This window comes from Trachymyrmex septentrionalis, unplaced genomic scaffold, assembly GCF_001594115.1.
Source record: "Trachymyrmex septentrionalis isolate Tsep2-gDNA-1 unplaced genomic scaffold, Tsep1.0 scaffold68, whole genome shotgun sequence".
NCBI lineage: Eukaryota > Metazoa > Arthropoda > Insecta > Hymenoptera > Formicidae > Trachymyrmex > Trachymyrmex septentrionalis.
Window position 1 is genome coordinate 71,318 of NW_017305862.1, and position 24,504 is coordinate 95,821.

At 32.1% G+C, this 24,504-nt stretch overlaps 3 protein-coding genes across 5 annotated transcripts in view; 2 read left to right on the forward strand and 1 right to left on the reverse strand.

Annotated features, from left to right (window-relative positions):
- Positions 1 to 22,115, forward strand: part of LOC108753273 (ankyrin-2-like) — a 40,229-nt gene extending 18,114 nt beyond the window's left edge. For 2 of the 3 annotated variants that reach the window (XM_018494724.1, XM_018494721.1), the window contains exons 14-28: positions 208 to 504; positions 1,877 to 2,060; positions 2,139 to 2,258; positions 2,625 to 2,709; positions 2,891 to 2,908; positions 2,988 to 3,212; positions 3,329 to 3,474; positions 3,773 to 3,981; positions 4,062 to 4,266; positions 5,875 to 6,064; positions 6,139 to 6,277; positions 6,587 to 6,866; positions 7,331 to 7,483; positions 11,836 to 19,054; positions 21,431 to 22,115. In XM_018494724.1, coding sequence (XP_018350226.1) covers positions 208 to 504; positions 1,877 to 2,060; positions 2,139 to 2,258; positions 2,625 to 2,709; positions 2,891 to 2,908; positions 2,988 to 3,212; positions 3,329 to 3,474; positions 3,773 to 3,981; positions 4,062 to 4,266; positions 5,875 to 6,064; positions 6,139 to 6,277; positions 6,587 to 6,866; positions 7,331 to 7,483; positions 11,836 to 19,040 — 9,456 coding nt within the window. In that variant the 3' untranslated portion in view covers positions 19,041 to 19,054; positions 21,431 to 22,115. The remainder of the gene's footprint in view (positions 1 to 207; positions 505 to 1,876; positions 2,061 to 2,138; positions 2,259 to 2,624; positions 2,710 to 2,890; positions 2,909 to 2,987; positions 3,213 to 3,328; positions 3,475 to 3,772; positions 3,982 to 4,061; positions 4,267 to 5,874; positions 6,065 to 6,138; positions 6,278 to 6,586; positions 6,867 to 7,330; positions 7,484 to 11,835; positions 19,055 to 21,430) is intronic. The other variant, XM_018494723.1, reaches the window with a different exon arrangement.
- Positions 7,928 to 9,700, forward strand: LOC108753286. The gene is made up of 2 exons (XM_018494753.1): positions 7,928 to 8,089; positions 8,378 to 9,700. Exon 2 carries the CDS (start codon positions 8,453 to 8,455, stop codon positions 9,326 to 9,328), a length of 876 nt encoding a protein of 291 aa, XP_018350255.1. The 5' UTR covers positions 7,928 to 8,089; positions 8,378 to 8,452; the 3' UTR covers positions 9,329 to 9,700.
- Positions 22,116 to 23,680: 1,565 nt separating the features above from the next.
- The window catches only part of LOC108753284 (alkylglycerol monooxygenase-like), a 6,386-nt gene continuing 5,562 nt past the window's right edge, over positions 23,681 to 24,504 (reverse strand). The window contains exon 9 of the mRNA XM_018494748.1: positions 23,681 to 24,390. Within this exon, the coding sequence (XP_018350250.1) occupies positions 24,154 to 24,390 (237 nt within the window). The 3' untranslated portion in view covers positions 23,681 to 24,153. The remainder of the gene's footprint in view (positions 24,391 to 24,504) is intronic.

The following is a 24,504-nucleotide window of genomic DNA, read 5'->3' on the forward strand; positions in this document are numbered from 1 at the left end:
AATTATCTTTATTATTCACATATATTTCATATTTCTTGCAATATATTGTAAAAATTATTTAAAATATTTAAAATAATTTTTACAATATATTGCAAGAAATAAGAAATATATATGAATAAAATATTCTCAGCTAATATTCATTATTTGTGCAATATGTATAGTCATTAATAGTGATAGATATATTATATTCTTATTACTATCTATCAGAACGGACTCACGGCGTTGCATTTATGCGCGCAAGAAGATTTCATTAGGGTGGCCTCTATCTTGGTAAAAAACGGGGCCGATGTCGAAAGTCAAACAGAAACTGGTTATAGACCGATACATGTGGCCGCACATTTCGGAAATCTATCAATGATACGCTTTTTGCTGAAACATAGTGCCACAATCGACGTTAGAACTAATCAGAATTACACTCCGCTTCATCAGGCCGCCCAACAAGGTCATGCTCATATAGTCACTGCTTTGTTGGAAGGAAATGCTTCACATAAAGCGCAAACTAACGTAAGCAATATATTATTACTGTATGTGTATGCAATTGTATAAATATTTATTAATATTATAATATAAAATTAATAAATAATAAGGCTCTATAAAACAATATATGCAAAAGAAGGGCAAAGAGCCAGTAATGTAGTAACAAACTTTAATTAAAATTCAATTATAAATTACAAAACGACAAAACAAACGTTTCGACTCCGCTCGAGTCATTTTCAATGTTGCGATAATATTAAAACATTGCTATAAAAATATCTATGGTACTACATTCTTCATATCGTGTAGTACCTTGCGAGTCAGTTATATCTTCATATAAGATATAAAGAATCTTTATATAATAAAAAGATTAATATCTGAAATAGTACACAATGATAAACAGAAACATGGAATAAACAGACAAAATGATACGGAGTCTTTCGCCGAAGCGTATTCTGGCATTATACATTCTCTTTCTCCTTTCTAATATTTTCTTTCCTTCCCCCCGCTTTTTTGCCATTTTTCGTTCTCGATTAGTGTTTTCCTTTTCGACATTGCGTTATTCGATATTGTGGAAGTCAGATGTTCGCTACTCTTGCTTAAAAATTTTTGAAAAAACCATTGTGCGATATAGATTACCATCTACCTGTGTTTTCTCTCTTTTTTATTAATGAACTCTTAACACTTTTATTGATATTGACAAGGTACATGATTATTTTATATATGTATTATTAATTCGCTTGTATGAAGTATTAATGTTTTGTTCACGGTCACGTTTCTAGAATGTTTTTCTGACTATTTTGAATTCTAATATAACTGATATAACTGACCGAAACGTTTATTTTGTCGTTTTGTAATTTATAATTGAATTTTAATTAAAGTTTGTTACTACATTACTGGCTCTTTGCCCTTCTTTTGCATATATTGTATTATAATATATCTATTTTCGATATCTTATTGATTTATTAATAATAAAAGTAATTTACGTTTTATTTTCATATAAAATTTTATAAATTTATATATTTTTTTAAGATATTTAATTATTAGCTATATAAGCCTTTGTTTTTTCTTAAATTATTAAACACTTAGATAATACAAACAATAATAAGAGATACAATAATTAGGACATATAAATAGACAATAATTAGAGAGACAATAATTAGAATATATAAATATCGTAATATAAATATCATACAAATTTGTGAAAATAGACAAAAAATTAAAAATAACAAAGGTTGTATTCCAAAATGTACTGCCAATACTGAAAATCTATTGTTTACGTAACAGATTTTCAGCTGTTAGTGAATTTTATAATATGTTCAAAATATTATAAAAGAAATATATAGATATGTAAAATTTATAATATTAGATTTTGATGAATTTATGAAATCCGTTGTCATAGGATGGCTTAACTGCATTGAACATAGCACAAAAATTAGGATATATCTCCGTGATGGAAGTTCTGAAAGGGTTACCTTACGACAGTATGACTCCAGATAATAAAAATTGGGAGGAAAAGTACAAGGTAATAGCCCCAGAAAGCTTGCAAGAAACTAGTTTTATGTCTGATTCGGAAGATGAAGGAGGTATGTACGCACACAGTTATAATTAATATTAATAAAAAAAATAATGAAATTTTTTGCGAAGAAAAATTTCCTTTGTAGGTTCTGACGCGTTAATTAGCGAACAACCTTATCGATATCTCACGGCAGATTTAATGAAGAGTTTAAGAGATGATTCGTTACCTATTGACGTTACTAGGGATGATCCAGTGCATAGACAAGGTAAAAATTTAAATTTTGTCCAATCTATTCTCTTTTAAAAATATAGTGAATTTTGTAATACACGTACATTATAAAATTTGAAATAGATGTGTACAAACTGATTTAAAATTATAACAGATATTTTTTCAAAAAATATAAAATTATTAGAATAAATATTTGAAACTCTTTCAGTCTAACAATTTATTCTTTGAATTACATTTTCAATATTTCTTGTTTGAGAGTATATTTTATCAATTCAAATAAAAATATATAAATACTTTAAACAGTTTATAGAATACCAACAGTTTATAGAATATCTACAGTTTATAGAATAAAATAACTTGATTTGTGAAGAGCGTATGCCTGAAACTATAATTCTCATTTTAGTGACTAAAGAAGAGAAGCAGGAATTTGCACAAAGCAATAATTATTGTTTAGCAGAAAATTTTGATAACGACGGACTGAATCTGGGGTAAGTTTTGATTCATTTTTTTTCTATAAAATAATATGTACACAGTTATATAATTTTAATATATTACATAGAATAATTGTTTATTTATAATTAAAATAATTAAGAAAACTTCCATTTTGAAGTTTAGTTTATTTAAAAAATTGTTTAAATTTAATTTAACAGTATATATTTTCTTTTGTAGGAAGCTGCATTTTAGATCGTAAGTATAAGTAGATTGACATAGAGAAAAAACATACCAAATGTAAAGAATTGATCTGACAAAAGATCTGGCTTTATAGATTTTTAATTAGTTTCCTGGTGGATGCACGTGGCGGTGCCATGAAGGGATGCAGACATAGCGGTGTACGCATTATTGTACCGCCTCGAAGAGCAACGATGCCGATTCGCGTAACATGCAGACTGGTAAAAGCAAGTAAAGTGGCGAATCCACCCCCTTTGATGGAAGGAGAGGCTCTTGCTACTCGAATTATCGAGATGGGTCCAGTGGGTGCGAGATTTTTAGGGTAACACACAGTTAATTATTCAATATAATTGATATAATATATATGTAAAATATGCTAAATATAATGTAGATTTTTTTTTATATATTTGAGTTTGTACGGAAATAAACTAATTTCAGACCTGTCTTAATTGACATACCGCACTTTGCATCTGTTCGCGGAAAAGAACGGGAAATCATTGTTCTGCGAAGTGAGAATGGAGAAACGTGGAAGGAACATGATAATTCTGTGGATAATGATGATACTCTTCTCAATACGCCTTACGGTATATAATAATTTCATAAAACTAATATGTTAAAGTCAAGTTTTATTTCTTCTATCTTAAATGTTTATTACGGACGTATTTTCAAAATTTTAATTTTTTGTTTTTTTAAATCTTTCCATAGTAACGCATAACTTAAATTAAACAAATTGCCATTAACATATGACATAGAAAAAATTAAAATTAAATTTAATTAAAATGTTTAAATTAATTAACATACAACCTTAATAAATATCTGTAAATTTTAATTTTGGTATAATAATATTATCATAATTAAACAAAGCTATTATACTTTTTTCAGATCCTCAAATGAGCGTTGCACACTCGGGCAGAATTACTCGTATAATTACCACAGACTTTCCACAATATTTCGCTATCATAACTCGAATCAAGCAAGAAGTTCATGTTATCGGCGCCGAGGGTTGCATTTTGTTATCCAGCGTTGCGAACCATGTACAGGCTGTTTTTCCACCGGGAGCGTTAACAAAGAAAATTAAAGTCGGCTTGCAGGTAACTAAATTTATAAATTCGACAATCATATAATTGTAAGTAGGAAAACTGCAATGAAATAATCATCTGTATTTATATAGGCGCACGTCATTCCGGCTGAACTCACGGCCAAATTGCTAGGTAATTGCGTTGCCGTTTCACCGGTGATTACAATTGAACCCAGACGACGGAAGTTCCATAAACCAATAACCCTTACGATCCCCGTACCGCAAGCGGCGAACAAAGGGATGATCAATCAGTATGGAGGAGAGACACCTACGTTACGCCTTTTGTGTAGCATTGCGGGTAACTATGAACAGTTTACAATTTTAGACAAGCAGACAAATACAGTTTATCTTAAAATTTATCAATAATTATATAAATATTATAAGAAAATAATTTGATAATATTAAATAATATTACTTAGCAAACAAGAATGGATTAAAATGGATTGAAATTTTTTTTTATCCGAATGCGCGAATTTTAAATAGCGAATACTTTTTTTTGGCTTTAATTGGATTCAATTGGATGCAATTGAATTGAAAAACTGCATTTTCTATTCAAAATTTTGAATTGAACAGTATCCACAATGCACAGAAAAAGCTAATATTATTTTTAGATTGAAAGGCATAGAGATATGCTCCATGCAATTTCTATAAATGAATAAAAATGCATTCACAATTGAAAAGCATTTATTTTAACATTCGTGAATCAATATTTCTGAAAATCTAAATTCATTTCAATCCATCCTCGTTTGTTGAGTAATAAGACAAATTGTTACAAGGAAATTGTTTATGTATACAAGAAGTATACAATGCTTACATACGTGTGTGATTAGTTTGAAAATTATCTGAAATTTTATCTAAAGATATTTTCTTTACGTTTAATAAAAAATATTTAAACCGTATTTTGTAATTATTACTACAGGAGAAGATAATATTATGGTACCCCAGTTACATTTTACACAACAACTTTGTTAACAATCAATATTTAAGTTTAAAATTTGATAATTATATTTGTTAAAATGTTGTTGAATCAATTTTGGGCCCACAAAGTTACGAAATATTTATTACTTAGGAAACTATTAAAAATGTGGCGACATTGCATAATGATTCGAAGAAAAAAAATGGGTGGTAAATGTAGCCTTCTATAAAAATATATATATAACCTTAAAATATTAGTTTTGTTTAGAAAATAGTGTTTGGTTACACAATTAAAGTAAGATATTTTAAAATATATGAAAAAATGAGTGATATACAATATACATTCACACAACTTTTGCATATTAACTACTCAATACTAAAAATCTCAGTACTAAAAATAGTATACGTAATATAAACTATAGATTAACAGTAGAGCTACAATCGATTATCAAATAAAAATTTTGATATGAAAACCTCAAAAAAAGGTCATGAGTAATTAATATTCATAGAGTGCCACATTAGCAAAATGTCATGTTATTGTTTAAATTTGCAGAACTCAAAATATATACAATGAAATAAAATGTTAAATAACAAATAACACACTTAAAAATATGTTTATGTGATAATACGCAAATTTAAAAAAAATGAGGAAGTTGGTGTAATTAAATGCTAAAATGTATCTCAGCAACATTTCGAAATACATGAAAGTAAAAATGCGTTGTAATAAGTGCTGACTATTGAATACTGGTATATTAACGGCGAACTATTGAACAAATAATTCCATAAGTAATTATTAGAATTTGCTATATAATAGCGGAGATATTAAGGAAGGTCACAATATATACACAATACCATCTTTTCCTCTATATATATTTAATTTTTATAAATTAATTTAATTATATAACTAATTAATATTGTTTCTTTCGTTTTTACTTATATTTTCTTGATTTAATAATGTTTTTTTGAAATGATAAAAATTACTTAACTTTAGGTGGGACGAACGAGTCACAATGGGAAGACGTTACCGGATCAACGCCGTTAACCTTTATGAACGACAAAGTGTCGTTCACCACTACTGTTTCAGCAAGATTTTGGTTAATGGATTGCAGAAATATCGGTGCAGTACCAAAAATGGCAACGGAGTTATACGAGGCATCCTTACATGTGCCATATATAACCAAGTAAGCTTCCTATCATTCTTATACGTATAGTATAACAATAATTCTCTAATTTTGATAAACAAATGTTTCTATAGTTTTATAATATACTCGAAGAGAATGGATGTGTTAGAAGCCACATTGAGAATATTGTGCATGACCGATGGCAAGGAAGGCATGCATACTTTAGAAAGACAAGAAGAATTTACGGAAATCGTTAAAAGTCGCGATGTTGAGGTATTTTTATAATATAGAGCAATACATATTAAACTATCTCGAAAATATTTTACTATTTTAAAAATAAACTTTGTGCGATATATCATTTTTTTTAGATCTTTTACTAGATATCATTTTTACTTACCTTTTTTTTTTCTTAGATTAAATATAAAAGGAATATTTTGATATATTTATTGATATATTGATATATTTATTTGTTTTAGTAATAACACACTTTTTAAATACATAAGATAAAATTACTATTTGAAACATATTAATATAATATGTTAATTAGTTAGATTTAATGATTTATAAAAATTTATTTAATAGGCACTTGACGGGAAAGATCTTTATATTGAATTTAGTGGGAACTTAGTACCGGTAACAAAGTCCGGCATGCAATTGAAGTTTACATTTAGGGCTTTCCGACAAAATCGATTATCATTCCATGTTAAAGTAAAAGATCCGTTACTGGATCCAGTAGCTAGGATGCTATTCATGCGAGAACCAAAAGTTGCTAAGGGAGAACCACCTCAGCAGCCTATTTGTGTGTTAAATATTGTCCTTCCTGAAAATATAATTAAACATGATATACAGAAAAAATTAAAAGGTACGTCCATCAAATATTATAATTTAAAAAAATAAAAAACGTACTTGAAATTCTTATATTTTCTCCTTGTAATAAATACAATAGATTAAATTATAAATAACAATTATATTAGAAATATAAATTTCTAATATAATTATTTTAATAATTATAAAATTATTTTATGTTAAAATTTTGTAAAAGATTTCTAATTAATGAATAGAGAAAATTTATCTTATTAAATATATAATTAGTTAAGTGATACATTATAATAAAAAGTATAAAATATCTTGATATTATTGTCTGCGTATTGTATATAAATTTTTAATCTAAAAAATAAAAGAAATATTTTTTGAAAATAAAATTAAAATTTATTAAAGGATTTTAAATCAAAATAAAATTAAAGATTTATAAGCAACGTCTTTATACCATGTATTATTAATAATAATTGTGTATAATTATTATTAATAATATCTTTTTTATTATAGGTTACGAAGATTCTAATGTCATAAATCAAAAATTAGATTACTATAAATCAAAGTACAAAATGGAACAAATGGAAAAAACTGATAAGCCCAAAGAAACTTTCTCGCCAACAGAAAAGAAATTCATAACAGACACATTACAAAAGGAACAAACAGGTATGATATAAAAAATGTAGAAAATAGAACATACTTGACACATATTTATGTATATATAAGTCGAATATAAATATTCCAAAATAATGGGTCGCACATATTAAATTATTCCAATTGAAAAAGTTCAACTTCAAAATCGATTTCATCTATAACACTAAAAATGCAAGGTGCAAAAAGAGAACTTGCGTAATGAAGCATTAAGTGTTGTCGATGAATTTTATTATGTGAATATTTTATATCGTATTCACTGATAAGTGATGATTTAAGAAAGGTCTGGCGATGTAGGTCGTTCGTAAGCAAAGTGCAACATGAAAAAAGGAAATATTTGAAAAGGTCGAAAAAAAGTTCTTGTCGAATATCGTTTCGTCTGGACTTGAAAATAATGAAATTCGATTGTCATTCTATTTTACAATTTAAGGGGAGAAAGATAATCGGCTTACGGTATAAGAGTTGAGTGAGGCTTCCTTAACTTAATTAGACGTAACAGCATCAACAAATGCTTGAAAGTGCCGGTGGCGGACTTCTTTAGTTCTATCTGTACCGATGAAGAGAACAGTGCAAATTTCGTATCTATCTTTCTTTCAAGCATCCACACACTATTATTAAAACGTGAGTCTTTTTAGTTTTATCATGAATTTGTTTATTTTTAATAACTTCCTCTTTTTGTTTTATTAATGTTCTCATTAAAATCGAAAAGTTTGATGCAAAATTGGGATAAATTTATAAACTATAAAATCTGTTTTAAATACAAGATCATATTTAAAATAAATTTTTATTTATAAGCTTATTTCATTTTTGCACTTTTAATTATGTTTTCCTATTAGTTTTGAATAAATTTATTTAAAATTTTATTTTGTGGTTTTCTTTAAAGTTAATTTTTTTTCTCACTATTTTCAGTTTCAGATATTTTTAAGTTCATTAGTAGTTTGCACTTACGGTCGGGACGTTAAACGTATAAGAAACTAAGTAGACATGGCGACGAAAATGAAAATCAATGAGCACGATCACATCATGATGAAGCAGGACAGTCAAGTTAATGACAAGGAATGTTCCTCTGGAACGAAGGTCAAGCGCAAATCCAGATCCGCCAGAAAACGCTTGAATGCTATGATGAGTAACGCGTCGTTGCACTTCTCCGACACAGATTCTGAAGGCGAGTTGACGATGATCACCAGCAAGATCGGCAAACTTAACTCCGCGCAAACTTCGCAAGCGAATCCGTTAATATCTGTGACCAATGCGGAGATCATCGAGCCTGACATGAAGATCAATGACGATCTAAATTATCTTATAGCCGACGGTGAAGCCAAATCCCGATCACGACGTAGCAGCTTCGCGGAAAATCTCACCGACGTCGATGAGATCTATAGCGAGATCGATGAGAGAGATACTACTAGCAACTTAAACGTAATTGATAATGGTGATCAAGGGGAAACAGATTTAGAAGACATGGAGGGCGACGAGGATATTCAACCGATAATTTATGTTACTCCGAGATCGGACATCCTGATCGAGTTTGGCGGCGAAATGATCACGACCAAGGAAGGCGATGGACCGTTCTCTGTAGAAGTGCGAAACCGATTATCGCGAGAAGAAGTTTCCATCGATAAAGAGGATATTAAAAACGTACCGGATATGCCAAACACCGATAGCGAAGACATGGAAGGGTCTGAAGATGAATCTAAGATAGATGAGGCAGTTGCGTACAATCGCGTGTATGAAAATCTCGATATCTTGGCCGCATCGCAGATTGTTATGACCAACAAAATGGAAAACACCCTACACGTTCCGGATGCCGCTGAAGAGACTATCAGCGATTGCCATACTGATATCGAGGATGTTGATTAAATAAAAAGTTGAAAGAAAAGATGAATTAAGAAAAATTATTTGAGGCATGCGAAATAGTACAGTTCTAGGAATGAAGACCAAAAGCAGTTTCTATGATCTTTTTGATTATGCTTAACAAGAATTACCGTACCATTATCATAAATACTAGGATAACAGGATAACATTATTATAAATAACAAGAGTATGAGGAGTTTTCGATCGATCATGATTGGATAAAGTCACTGTTTAATGGGATCTGATATTGTTATAACTGATGCAATACAAATTACGTAACGTCTTATATAAATATATAAAATCTTGATTCAATTACAAGATCTTATCTGAGAAATAAGTAGAATTTTGGAATCTTTTTATCAGAGTTTTGAACAATACCAGGCAAATATATATTAAAATATTCTCAAATAATCATAAAAGTATAATTAAGTGACGCAAAGTTTATTAACAAATTGTATGAAATATGGTTCTTTATATCAAATAAATAACGATTTTTAAAAATTATTTAATTTTTTTTAAATTTCTTTCTTCGTCCTTTCCTATAAAAGTTATCCACAAAATAATTCTTACATCTATTTTATTAAATATAAGTATTAAATATAGGTATATCGTAGGAAATAATAAAAGGAAATAAATGAAAAATACCTAAAAATAGAACGTGTAAATATGTAGAATATCTGATTTTATGTGCTTAAATTAAATTAAGAATTTAATTTAATATTACTTAGAATAAATATATATATATATGTTGTATTAGATATTACATTTCTCTTTTATTTCAAAAGTTATTTCAAAAGTTGATACAACTAAAAAAAATGTGATTTTTTAATTGTTATCTTAAATGAGTTAAATAAACTCCAAAGCTGACGTTCTTTTGATATCAAAAGGCCATTAATAACGTTATTTTGATGTCAAATTGACGACAAATAACGTCAGTTTACTACTTAAGACAGTATTAACTATCAAAATTAACTTTATAAAAAATTGTCAAAATCTTCACAACTCAAGAAAGGTGATTTTTTAATAAAAGTTGAAATGAAAATGATATTTGATCATGTTAAATATGTATTCTTTGTGTCGATATTACTTGATTAATTGTTAATTTTCTGTTAATTATGTGATTAATCACTTAATTATTAATTTTTTATTAAGTTATCAAATAAGTTTTACTCTTTTCTGGAAAACTTAATTATTTTAGTTGTGTCACTTTTGAAGTAAGAAATATATATATGCATAAACATTATTTTTTGGACATCAATGAGCACTATACATATGCAGTTTATCACAAATTCTTATACGTTTTCCTTTTTGCACCGTGCCTTTAAAACATATAATTTTAAAAATCCTTTAAAAACTTAATAATTTCTCAGTAAATAAACATAATAATTTAAGCAAAATAAAATTACACATTGTAATTGATTTCTGGAAAGAAAAAAATTGTTTAAAATATTACTCGAAATAGCAATAGTTGATCAAGGAAGTCCGCTTATAACAACTATGAGTAAAAAATCACGAATATCGTTTTATTTATAAATTTAATAATAATACGATGCCTATCGAAACGATTATCGACAAATTAATTCTTATATTTTCGTTATGAAACCGATAATAACGCAATATTTGTGTACTTGTTATACTTGCAGACCGAAATGCCGTCCTCAACATTATCATAGACAACCATATGGGATATTAATGCAAAAGAGTATGTCTCCGCAGTCTAAAGAAATTTTTCGATATAAACAAATACACATACATATATACACATATATAATTATAATTATATAATATAATATGTACATACATAGATAATTAATACAGCAATACTCAATGAATGTTTTCTTCTCTTTTCTCAATAATATTGTTTTTAAGATCAAGTCGTTGTATGTGCAAGAATAATAGAAAAATTTATTTCTTATTTGCAAATTATATTTTTGATGGATACAGTTATAATTATAATTAGCATCATGCAGATAATAAATTTAAATATAATAGAAATAGTCGTTACATACATTTAAAACTTGATAAATTGTATTTTACAATAAATTAAAACTGTTGAATATAAAACAAGTCCATTCTTTTATTATATGAATTATTATTATATTTTTTCTTTTAGAGAGTTAGGAAAGTATAAACCAAAAGATGATATGTATCAATAAGTTACATTACATCTACATAAAAAAACAATTATCTATTAGTAATATTAGTAAGATTAGTAAGATTAGATTTACGCATAAATTTTAGATTCGAGTTAATGGACTACTATTTTGCATTTTGCATCTTTAACGCATCTTGGTTCTAATATATCTTGTACCTGCCACGACTATAGAAAAGAAAAGAAAAAAAGTGAGGAAAAAATGACGGATTTGCGCTACGGAAGTTCTCGATCGCCAGATCTCGCTGTGAATAAAAAAAAAAAACAATTGTAAAGAAAAAATAGACACGATGTATCGCAGTCATTATATAACGACATGCTTAATAAAATGTAATGTGAGCATAATTCTTGGTTGTTCTAGATGCCGCTATCCACGAATCCTTTGCACAAAAAGCGGCTTATCCCCTAGAATCAGTAGATGCTAGTTATCCCAATAAAGTAGGCGCCGATCAGTCGGAACCGGATCTATCGCCAGATCTCGAAAGGCAAACGTACTCGGAGAAGCGTAAATTCTGGGAGGATATGTCGAAAAAACGCGAAAATTATCAACTTTCTGAATCTGAGATTTCGAGGACCTCTCAATTGACCATTAATGAAAGCGACAGCGAGACATGTCCACCGAATGTCGCGTCCGAGGAGGGCGATGGGACCACTGAAGGCATCTCAGACGTCATAAGGTCGGAGACCATCGAGGACATCAATGTGCCGGATATCTCGGAGTGTTCTGTGGCGGAGAAAGCGCATTACTTTGAGGAGCAGATACAAAAAGAGATGGCTAAGGGTACACCAAGACTGCAGCAAGATTCCGCCAAATCTGAAAAAGACAAATCCATTTTTAAAGGTAAATCGATCGACGACCAGAAGAGTCGCGTGGAAAAAAATATAATAGAAATGACGAAGGAGAAAATTGATATCGAAGAGAAGCACGTAGCAGAAGCGAGAGAGATAGAGAAAATTTTGAAAGCTGCTATTGAGAGTGATAAACGGATGAAAGATGAAAAGGAAAAAGATAGCGATAAAGAAGTACGTGAGGAAATTCAAAAGATAACAGCTCAGCCAGTGATGGAGATTTGCAAGGAATTATTAAATAAGGAAAGAGAACTCGCTGAGGAAATACAGATGAGGCATACTCCGGTTGCACAAGTTCAAGAAGTTAGTAAAGAAACGAAAATATTTGAGAAAGAACAAATGGACATTAAAATTAAATCATTTCTTCTGGATGATAAAACGGAAATCGAGCAATTCCTTGAAGAGGAGAGGCGAATCATCGAAGAAGAAGCGAAAATGAAAGAAAAGAAACCGATGGCTGAAAGTAGTTTTGACAAGGAAAGAAAATCCATCGCTGACACGGAGATCAAACAGATGAAAAAAGAATTCGAATCTCGCATTCCGATCTCCACGGCAATGGCTGACAAGGATAAAAGCCAAAAAGAAGGAAAAGGAAAAACATTTGATAAACCTGAGGAGAAAACGCTAAAAAGTTCTCCTACGGAAAAAGAAAAGGATACCTCAACATTTATGAAGAAGAAAGAATTTGAATCCCGTATACCCAAACGTATCACGGAAGGAGCGACGGTAAAGGAAAAAGAAGGAATAAAAAAAGATTTGCCGGGACGGAAAGATGGCGAAACCGTTACTGTCACCGAGAGGAAATCTAGCGAGGAGGTTACGCGGCATGAAGAACGCTTGACCACGAAGAGCAAGATGCAAACTTTTTCCAAGACCTTCACCGACGCGCAGGACGCGTTTAAGATGTTTGAGAATATAAGTGCAATGAGAGACAAGGATTTCGATACAATTACTTCAAAGATTGATACCAAGGCTACTAGTAAAGTGGAGAAGAAAGAGGTGCTTTCATCAGAGATCTCCAGTGGTGCGGATAAATTTATAACTCATGAGGAAAAGGAAAAAGTAGAACGGAAAGAATCCTCTGAATCTAAGCTGACTAAGGAGTCACCGGCTGAAACAATAGAGGAAAAGAAGAGCAAGAGTGAGGAGATGGATAAAATTGCTGTGCAAAAGATGTCGATGAATGTAATGGAAGGTAAAAAAGTGATAGACGCAAGCGCTTCTGAATCTAAAGCGAAGAGTACAAAGGAAGAATTATTTAAACTGCTGGAGGACAGTGAGGGAACTGCGATGGAAAAATCTGGAATTAGTAGAGACAGGAAAAGCGACGTGGATGTGGCGATTAGAATCAAGAGGGACGATGCGAAAGAAGTAGAAGACATTAAAGAATTGCCTAAAACAGCTAAAGTCGAAGAAATAGACTTGGAAAAGGTTGAAACGATCGCGCAAGGACAGTCTTACAAAGAGAGTTTGGAGAAATTTAAAGTCGAACAGTTTGTACCTAGTCAAAGAGACAAGATGGACTCAACTGAAAAGACTAAAAAAGATGAACAATTTCCGAGCAAAGAGCCTTTAATATCTTTAGAGAAGAAAGAACAATTAATTGCTAAAGAAATAGAAGCGAGAAATATAGCGGAGGATCTAATACAATCGATTGAGAGTGAGATTGAGAGAAGATCATCAACATCAGGATTGAAACCACAGATGTTGAGTAAAGAATATTTAGATCAATTGATTTCCGAGAGCAGCGATACTGATCATGAAAAACTGGCAGATAATTTAACAAAAAAGTTTGAAAGTATTATGCAGAAAGATGAGCAATTGGATCATCCAGGAACAACACTATCGAAGACGTCCTTACAAGAAGAATTATTCGAGAAAGGATACACCAGAGACAGTATTAGTGAAGAGATAACAAAAGACGAAGAATTATCGTTGCACGATCGAGAAGAAAGTTTACAATCATCGTCTCAAGCTAGACAGAGTCTCCAGGACAGAGACATTACTATAAGTCCCAGCAGTATATCTGAGCAAATTGATCTAGAAGAAACAATCGATGTTGATACTGGAGAATTAGAGGATATATCTAAGCCAACATCCAGTCCACAATCTGAGAAAGTTCGTTTAGATAGATCAAGCGGACATATTGAGCCACTTCAGAAGGATATATATAGTGAGACTAGTGTCTCGAAAGATAAGCTAATATCAGAGATTTCAGGCGCTAGAGTGCTAGAAATTTTAGAACCAGGCGCAGATAGTCGACAAGACTCAGTTGATGTACCATCCTTGGAGTTAGACGAGCACAAAGTATCCGAACAAACTAGTAAAGATGTAGCTTCTTTACACGAAAGTGTGGCTGTAGATTCTTTGGAGAAGATCGATCAGGAGAAAGACGTAACTGTTAGTTCTAGCACAGTATCCGAAGATGTAAATGTAGACTATCCTCCGGTTCATGAGAATGTTCTATCCTCAACTGTTCCATCGAAAGAATATGACGCAGGGGACAGACGAAGAGCAGACAGTTTCGAAATCGAAAGTCCGCCGTTATTTTCGCCAAAGGTGAAACATGTAAGCGATTTAGAAATCAAGCCAGTTGATTGGATGATCGGTGATGAGAAGATTGAGATATCAGAAACGTTGCAGCCTTCCCAAGTATTCAATCAAGAGTTGGAAGAGTACGAATCGTCATTACGACATGGTCGCACTTTATCTCAGGACGAATCCGTAGACTTGGAACAAGAATCCGTGACTAAGTCTTCGGAGGAGATCAGTGTGATTGAATCGGTCAAAGAATCGGTTGCCAGTGATGTTAATGTAACCGTTACAACTACTACAACTAAGGTAACAAAGTTTACTGTAATCCCAGTGATTGAGCCGGACTTTGAAAGCGAAATAGTAGAAAATAAATTAGAGATTACTTGTCAAGAGTTGGTCGACGCTTTGCAACGAGAACACGATGCTAAGACGCCGACGGGCGAATACGCAGCAAGTATACGGCAATCGATACCATGCGAAGATTTTGACTGGGAAACGAGTATTACCGAAGCCGTTACAGAAATGATACCTATGAAAGAGGAGGAAGCAAAAGATTTAACTGTGGAGGAAACAAAAGATTTAATTGCAGAAATTAAAGAGATAACAGACAAAGATACTTTCCAACAAGACATTTCTGCAGATATAGTATCTACAATAAAGGAAGAAAAAGTAGACTTTATGCAGCATATTATAGCTGAAGAAACACAAAAAGAAGAAGAACTTGAAGTTACTGATAAAACAATAGAAGAATCAGAAGCTATAAAAGAAAAGATTACTGAAACTAAAGAAATTCCGAAAGGTTCCACGAAAGAAGAATCGGACCTACCTAAGTGTGCGAGAGTTGATGATGTGCTAAAAGAATGGACGGAAACTTATTTAGCAAAAATCAAACCTCCCAGTGAGGAATACAAACGACATATGGAGAAGACCACCGAGAAGCACGATAAGCCCAGCAAATCAACGACTGCTCTTTCTGATACTTGTGCCTTGAAAATAAAGAAAGACGATCTCCAGAGTGTCGATTTAAGCGCGCGATATGCGATAACAGTGCTAGATCAAGTGGTAAAGAAAGAGATCGCCGAAGTGAAAGAGTCCTTGGAAGCGGCTAAACAAGACTTGATAGAAGAACTGAGTGAAAACAGTCAAACCATGATTCAAATTAAAGATTCGCCTTCAGAGTTTCAGTTTAAACTCCAACCGGAATCCATCCCAAACGATTTGCCGTTTTTATACAGACCACCGTCCATTGAACAAGTTCCTGTCGAGATCGAACCGGAAGCCGAAATTGGAGTTGTTACGCAAAGCGATTTATCAATTGTGGAAACTCAAAAATTTGATGAAGCAAAGCAAGAAGATATGAAAGATATCGTCGATGACAAATCTATCCAAGAAATTGTCACCATTGACGACAGATCAGTAGATGTTAAAACATCTGAAATCGATGTCGAGAAACACGAAGAAGAAGAAGAAGCCATAATAACCATTGATGAACAACAAGAGGAAGAAGAAGAGGGTCGTCCTAGCCCGCTTCCTCTCAGTAGATCATCTGACGTTGGTTCGGACATGGATAATAGAGACGACAGCTACTCCTTGGCACCACCTTTTCCGGCACCTAGAAGACGCCAAAAACCGGTTAGGATATCAAAAAAAGTTAAGACTTCAGAAAGCGAAGCTGACGTTTCGAGTTCTGGTGAAAGCAGCAATTATCAGTCCTGTGATTACGAGATTGGCAGTGGAAGCAGACCTAGTTCGTCCGATGTCGAGGCATTACAATCTGCTGCGGGTGGCATCCAATCCGGAACCGTTTCGGAATATGAGACGGCAATGATGTCTGTTGAACACGAGACATCAAAGACGTTGCCAACATCACAAGACTATCAGACTGCAGCAAGTACGTTGAGTTCCCATGAATCTATGAAGTCTTTAAATTCTCTCAGCTCGGGTCATCTTGGCAGCATCGATAGTACCAGTGAGTTGTCAGAGACATTAGTACCCTCGGAGGAAGCGGACGTGGATGCAGACGAGATAGAGGAGAACCTAGAAAGTGCATTAGACGCGGAACAAGAATTGGCCGAAGCATCAGACTCTTCCGGTAGCGAAGAAATACCGATGGATGAAGCCATGGACAAAATTGATAGTCACATACCATGTCGCATGAAACGTTCGTCCGAGATGATTTTTCAACAGATTATGGACGACAGCGTTAGCATGGAAACGGAGTCTATGGATGACATGCTGGAAGAAGGTCAGGCTAAAGTTGTAGATTCAGCCATTTCCGCTTCTATGGATGCGCCCGGGATCCTTCAATCTGTAGACATAATGACATCACGGGTATCCGAAGATGGGGTTCAAAGTGTATGCACACAGGTGATCTCTACACGAGTTACTATTCCCAGCGATACCGAAGAAGAAAAAGTGGAAGATTTAAAAGTACAAAGAGATATAGAAAAGGATGCGGAGATGATGGATGTGGAAACGATAGAAAGTCTGGAACAGAGATCAGATCACGAGATAATTGGAGATGAAGGTCTCGAACCGATACAGTCAACATCCGTCCACTCGATGATGCAACAGGCCAGCATGTCCCTATCCTCGGCATCGGGCATGTCTTTTGACACAGTTATAGAGAAAGATAAGTCCGAGCGTCATTCACCTGACAGTGATTCTTTCGAGCTCGTAGATAAGCCCGATATCATCGATGACTTTGTGGTGATCGAAGAAGTCGGACGTGAAGCAGAGGAGTTTGATGCTGAAGGTAAGAGCATTCGCATTAGCTCAATACCTCAGACCACCAGCAAGCAATATGATCGCGACCTAGAGAATCTAATTACGGAGAAGGACGCGCAGGTATCAACGAGCCAGGTGTCGAGGAATAATGATTTGTTTGACTTCGAATCCGAAGAGAGTCCGCCCCAAGCGTCAAACGACGACCAATCTCAATCCTACTCTGATGAAGAGCAGTACGAGAATAAGAAATGGATAGAAATGCAGTTCCATGCGGATGCGCGAGTGTACGATATAGAATATGACCGCGGACCATTAGAAGACATCAAAGAGGAGGAGGTCACAGATTTTGAGGCCGGAAGTAGTAGACTCGGAAGTTTAGGCAGTCACAAAGAATCTATAGGCAGTGTGGGAAGTATGCGTGGTAGTTTCGGTAGTACACCGGATTACGATATCTTAGGGAAGAAATATTTCAGCAAGCCTACGGATCATGACACTGTGTCCTTGACTTCACTGCAGGAATTTGAACATTTAGAGAGTACTGTGGCAGCTGAGAACTCACGGAAATTACAATGCGGTTCGCAGGATTCCAATAGTAATAATGGCAGTCTTCCGAGAAGGTACATGACCGGTCGTTCAGGTCATGGTGATGATGTTTCATTGTCTTCACTAAAGGACTTTGAAGGCCTGGAAAAAGCTTGCAGAGAAGCTCATTTGATGGAGGTACGGGCTCGTGAGGAAGAGGAACTACTAGAACATGAAAGTCCAGAAAACAAATATAAATTAGAGAATCTGCCGCGATCGAGGACAGAGACTAGTGCAGCTGGTTCGTTCAATCCTAGTACTTCTGGATCGGATGACTACGAAAAGAGAATAAAAGAGATCGACGAGATAATACGCATTGCTCAGTCTAACATGGAGAAATTTGAACGGCAAGACGACACTACGGAAGACATTTCGCAAATCGAGATTACCGATGCTGAGAAAGCTTCCGCTCAACCAATTCCAGAAACTCTTCCAGAAGAAACGGAAGAACTCGAGGAGGCACGAGCGACACAAAAAGAGAGCAATATTATGGAGACCAGTACGGACTCTCTAGAAATGGAAGATAATGCAGAAAAAAAATATCAACAATTGTGTCGAAGCTCTGATTCTCTAGAGATGAAGACAACCCTGGACTTTCCGTCCTTGAGCTCGGATTCGTTGAACAATATAAAAGACGCAAAGGAAACGCCAGAAACCGTCGAGCGATATGGTGGCAACGCGAGACGAATTTCTTCAGATTCTCTTGAAATGCCTTTGTTAGAGCAACAAGATATCAGTGCATCTGAGAGAAGCAGTGGTAGCAATGGACATCACATAGAGGAAGAAACGGATCACTCTGTTGGACAAATACCTTCGACGGAAACTAAAACGAGAAATGGTAAAACGAAAACGTCACCAAGTAGTGATACATAGGATAATTTTCATAGGTAAGTAGAGACCTTATACATAACAAATTTTTAATTTACATATTAATATAATTATATAATTAATATAATGATATTAAATTATTATCATAAAAAATAAACATCTATAAAAAATTAAGATAGCTATATACCATTTAATTTTAATTCGGATTAATTTTTAATGCAAAAAAAAACATTATTTATGCTTTATTTTATAAACAATTTATTAAAATTATTTCAAACACTTCCAGAAAGATTATATTTTGTTATTATTTTAAGCGATAAATATATATATGTATTCATTTTAACTTTGATATCGAAATATCTCGAAAATTATAAAAGATACAAAAAAATGTGTCAGACAAAAGTTTTATCGTTTCAAGGAGGAAAGAAGTTGATGACCGTGATTGATCTTGAGAAAATGTTCTTAAGATCAGATCAATGTTACCTAAAATTTTTTTAATGAAACTTGTTATTTTTTATTACATATTCTTATAGCTGACTTTAAGACCTTTTGAGAATACTATATTAAAGTTCATTTTTATTAAGTACTTTTTAAGTTAATTTATTTAGTCGATTTTTTCGAAAGCTAAAGGAGATAGGAAAAAACGTTATAAATAAAAGTTTCACGATTTCGATGGAAAAATGGAATACTATTGTCAGTTCAATCGTAGATGGGGTACTATTCCTGAGATTTTTTTGTTGCGGCTATTTTTTAAAATGGGAATTGATTTTTTCTTTCAGTAAAAGCTGTAGCTGTCAAAGAGACGAATGCTTTTTGAGATTTTCAATTCAGTTGATGTTAGACTGAATTACTCACGTCTAAAATTTTTGGAAAACAGCTGTTGGTGACCTTGAATCTGATCTTGAAACAAATTAAATTATAGTATATGTAAAAACGTACCAATAGATGGCCCACCCTATATATAGGTTGTCAACGTCATGATTGTGAACAATATTCCAAAGGTTTTAGGCATCAGTACTGAATGAAAATGAACTTTATTATAATGTTTTTAAAAGGTTACCAATAGAAGTCAGCTATAAGAATATGTAATAAAAAATGAATGGTTTTATTTAAAAAATTTTAAGTAATCTTGACCTGATCTTAAGAATATCTTCTCAAAATCAACCAAGGTCATCAACTTTTTTCTCCACTTGAAAATCATAAAACTTTTGTCTGAAACACTTTTCGGTATCTTATACAATTTTCGAAATATTTCGGTGTCAAAATTAAAATGGGACACTCTATTAAACATATGTATACAAGATGTCCGAAAAATTGCCAGTAATACTTCGGGAAGTGATTCGGGAACCGGAAAAAAAAGAAAAAAAGCTGTATACATAAATATAGGTCCGGAAATAAGTCGTTTCCGAGTTATAGCTATAAAAAAATGGGATGCCAAGCGGACTATCTCCACATGGTGTATCCTGGGTAACGCCAAAATAATTCGAAATGTATAAGTTATTTATGTTAAAATACTGTGAAATAAATTATGATTGTAATTATGAAAAATTAATAACAGTTTTTTAAACAAAAAAGTGGTTATAACTCGGAAACGACTTATTTCCAGATGTTCCTAAATTTATATAGCTTTTTTTTTTTTAAGTCCCGAATCACTTCTTGAAGTCTTACTGACAATTTTCCGGACATCGTATCTACAACACACACACACACACACACACACACACACACACACACACACACACACACACACACACACATGTATATATGTTATATGCGTGTATATACAGTGCCCCTTCCCTCCGAAGTTTTGGGCCGCTGGATATATCAAAAAGTATGCATTTTTTAGAAAAATGTTTTATACAAAAATTGTAGGATTTAAAAAGATCTATTTAATGTTCTATTTAATGTTCTATTTAATGTTCTTATCAGTTTGACTATAGGCTATTAAAACTTTTGACATTGGCTATTAAATTCTGGAATCAAAAATAGAATGTTCAATTTAAAAAAATCGATGTGACCTTGACCTAACATTGGCCACGTCAATGCAAGGTCAAACTGATAAGATCATTAAATAGATCTTTTTAAATTCTACAATTTTTGTCTAAAATATTTTTCTCAAAAATGTATATTTTCCGAAATATTCAGCCGGCCCGGAATTTTTGGCGGGCACTGTGTATAAATATATGTTATCTCTACAATGAAATATTTATGTAAAATATTAAAATACGGTAATATTAATAAAGAAAAATCTAAAATTAATAAATAAAAAATCTCCCCTCTCTGTCTCTCTCTCTGTCTCTCTCTGTCTCTCTCTCTCTCTCTCTCTCTCTCTCTCTCTCTCTCTCTCTCTCTCTCTGTCTCTCTTCCTTTTCTTACCTCTTTTTACATGTATAAATATAATTAGAAGATTAATTATATTTTGTTTTTAATTTTAGATAAACGGACCATCAGGAAGGATTTTTGTCACGGTTTCGTAAACATATTACCGATTAACTCAAGAAGCTTTATATGTAAAACACGATATTAATTATAATGTACTAAAGAACTTGTGCATTGCGGATACTATTACATTTTGTCTTTGTTTTATGCAATGTCTTCTGATAACATTTACATTATGCTTAAGTAAGATAGTTGCTATCTTTATAATATAATGTTGTTGCGTGGGATGAGAAAGTGAAAGAATGCTTGCTTGTTTGCTTTTATTAAATTAGGATAGACGTATTTGTTAATAATTTTTATTGTATTCGTTCAGAAAAACGCAAACAATTTTAACTGTTTTTGAAATTTTTATATACATTAAGTTGCATTTTTTAACACGTACTTTGAAGTGCTACTTACATGTTCTACTGTTGTATTATAACGCATACGACACTGTACTATTATAGCGTATTTTATAAACATTTTGATTATAGGATGTCTTTGTGGATGCGATTTCGTAAATTTTATAATATATTTGACATATTTCGTATCATGTAATGATTTCAAGCAACGTTTGCGAAGAAAAACTCAAAAATACAATAATGTATCTTAACGTACGCGTTTACAAAGGAAGACAAATACATAATACCTAAATAGAAAATTTTATATGCGAATATATATTTAGGACACACACACACACACGTACACGTACACGTACACGTACACGCACGCGCGCACACACACACACACACACACACACACACACACACACACACACACACACACACACACACACACACACACACACACACACACATTATGGAAAGTAGCAAATATACTTTTCTATTTAAATAATTCCAATAATTGTTTAAACTTAATACATTTGTTTCTCTTATTAAATACAAAGTTAACTGTACATGTTATTAATTATGTTTATATATGTATTGTATATTATTGCAAGTTACAATCATGTGATTTAAAAAGTTTGTTTTCTTAACGAAAATATACATCTGTGCATTATCTGAAACTTGCGCACTTAATTTTCCCTATAAATTGTGTTAATGCACATCGTAGCTTTAGTTATCGTCAGTGACGACGATTATGCCATATTTGGCATAAGAAACGAATGTTTTCTATATACATATATATATTTCTTCTATGCAAAAAAGTACATTTTATGAACACCAAATTTTCAAAACTTTCCTTAATATGGGTTTATTATAATATAAAAAAGATAAAACGTTTTTTGAATTTTTATTTCATTTATATTTATTTTCTATAAAAAAATCATCATACAATGTTTAATATATGTATATTTTCATAAAAAACGGTTTTTACTTTGCTTTAATGAATAATTAGTAATGTAATGATTATTATTATTATTTTTAATATTGACGTTTTTATATAACATACGAATATGTTATATACATATACATTCTTACATATTAACATCTTATATACTTTTTATTGAAAAATTTCAATGATTGAATCGATTCACTCGCAATACACACACACACACACACACACACACACACACACACACACACACAAATGCGCGCGCGCGTGCGCATACACAATGTCTATACGTAATCATAAATACGTTAAGAGTGTTAATAGGCTTTATGGAACGATAAACAACGAAAACATTTGGAAGCACTAAGAAGATCTCTCGCGATGGTGTACACATAATTTTGTCAATTTGTACATTTAATAAATAAATTGTAATTTATAATAAATAAATTATAATTATCTCTATTTATAAAATATATCAAGAAAAATGAGAATATATTTTAATATCATATAATAAAATTCTCATATCAAGTTTGATACTAAATCTATTAGGAACACAATTTTATTATTATCAATGATTATTCATTGTAAGAGAATTGAAGGACAATTTTATTCTCACTTAAATAGATCGCATGTATTATGAATTATGATTCAAGTAATGCTTGCTACATGTAATAAAATAAAATATTTCTTAACATATTATAAATTTTGATATAGAAAAGTTTCTAGAAATTTGTTTGGGTAAATATGTCGATGGAAAGAGCCTGTCACGATGACATATGTTATTAAGGTCATAACTGAGTGATCTCCAGGCTTTAGCAATTGCTCGTTATTAATTAAAAAAAATTATTTAACAAAAAAGATTAAAAAATTATTATTTCTGTCACATATCTACAATATTAAAAACTATCCTATACTCTCCCCTGCGTACATAATGACATTCTACCGCTTAGAGGCATAACGTCTTTTCAGATCTTGCTTCTCGTGGAAAGTCGGAACACCTCTAAGCAAGAGGAAATAGGGGGTGGAACTCGTGTCGCGTGGAAAATTATGCACCTCTAGATAAGAAGGGACATGAAGTAGAATTCATTTCACGTGGGCAATCGTAAAATATTTTAAAGCAGAAAATTTTGGTTTTATGTGATAGTAAGAGATATTATCTTTAAATTTTTTTGTTTGTAACTTTTTAACGAATAACGAGCGACGGCTAAAACTTGTTGGAGATCACTCAGAGTCATGACTTTGATAACATATATCAAGATAAAGATCATCGGGGGGGGGGGGCGGATTCCCTCTATCGGCATATTCACCCTATTTCATATGTAAAATTGTAATCGTAAGTCATTTTTCTTTCAATCCTTTTCCTTAAGATTTAATTTTGATATTGCCTGCGAGTGAAGAAATAGGTGCATGCAATATGTGTGTGTGTGTGTGTGTGTGTGCATAAATTTTATATTAAAAAAAAAGATATCCAAATAAAACCCAATTGAAACACATATGCATAATATATGAAATAATCAATTGAGTTAGCGTTGTACAAACGCATGAAATACACATAAAGAACACAGCGCACGATTTCAATAGCGCTCGTATATTTAAACGCACACTTATCAAATAACAAGCCAATGCTGATGAGGGCAATTAAGTTGTTTGCTACTGCAATTCTTACCCAAGGATCATTTAAATTCTAAAACAGAACCAAGGTAAGTAGCGAGAGTGTTCTTAATTCTTATACTTTTTTTACTATTTATAAAATTATATATATTAAATTTTTGCGAGTAATTGTTTAAAAAAAATATAT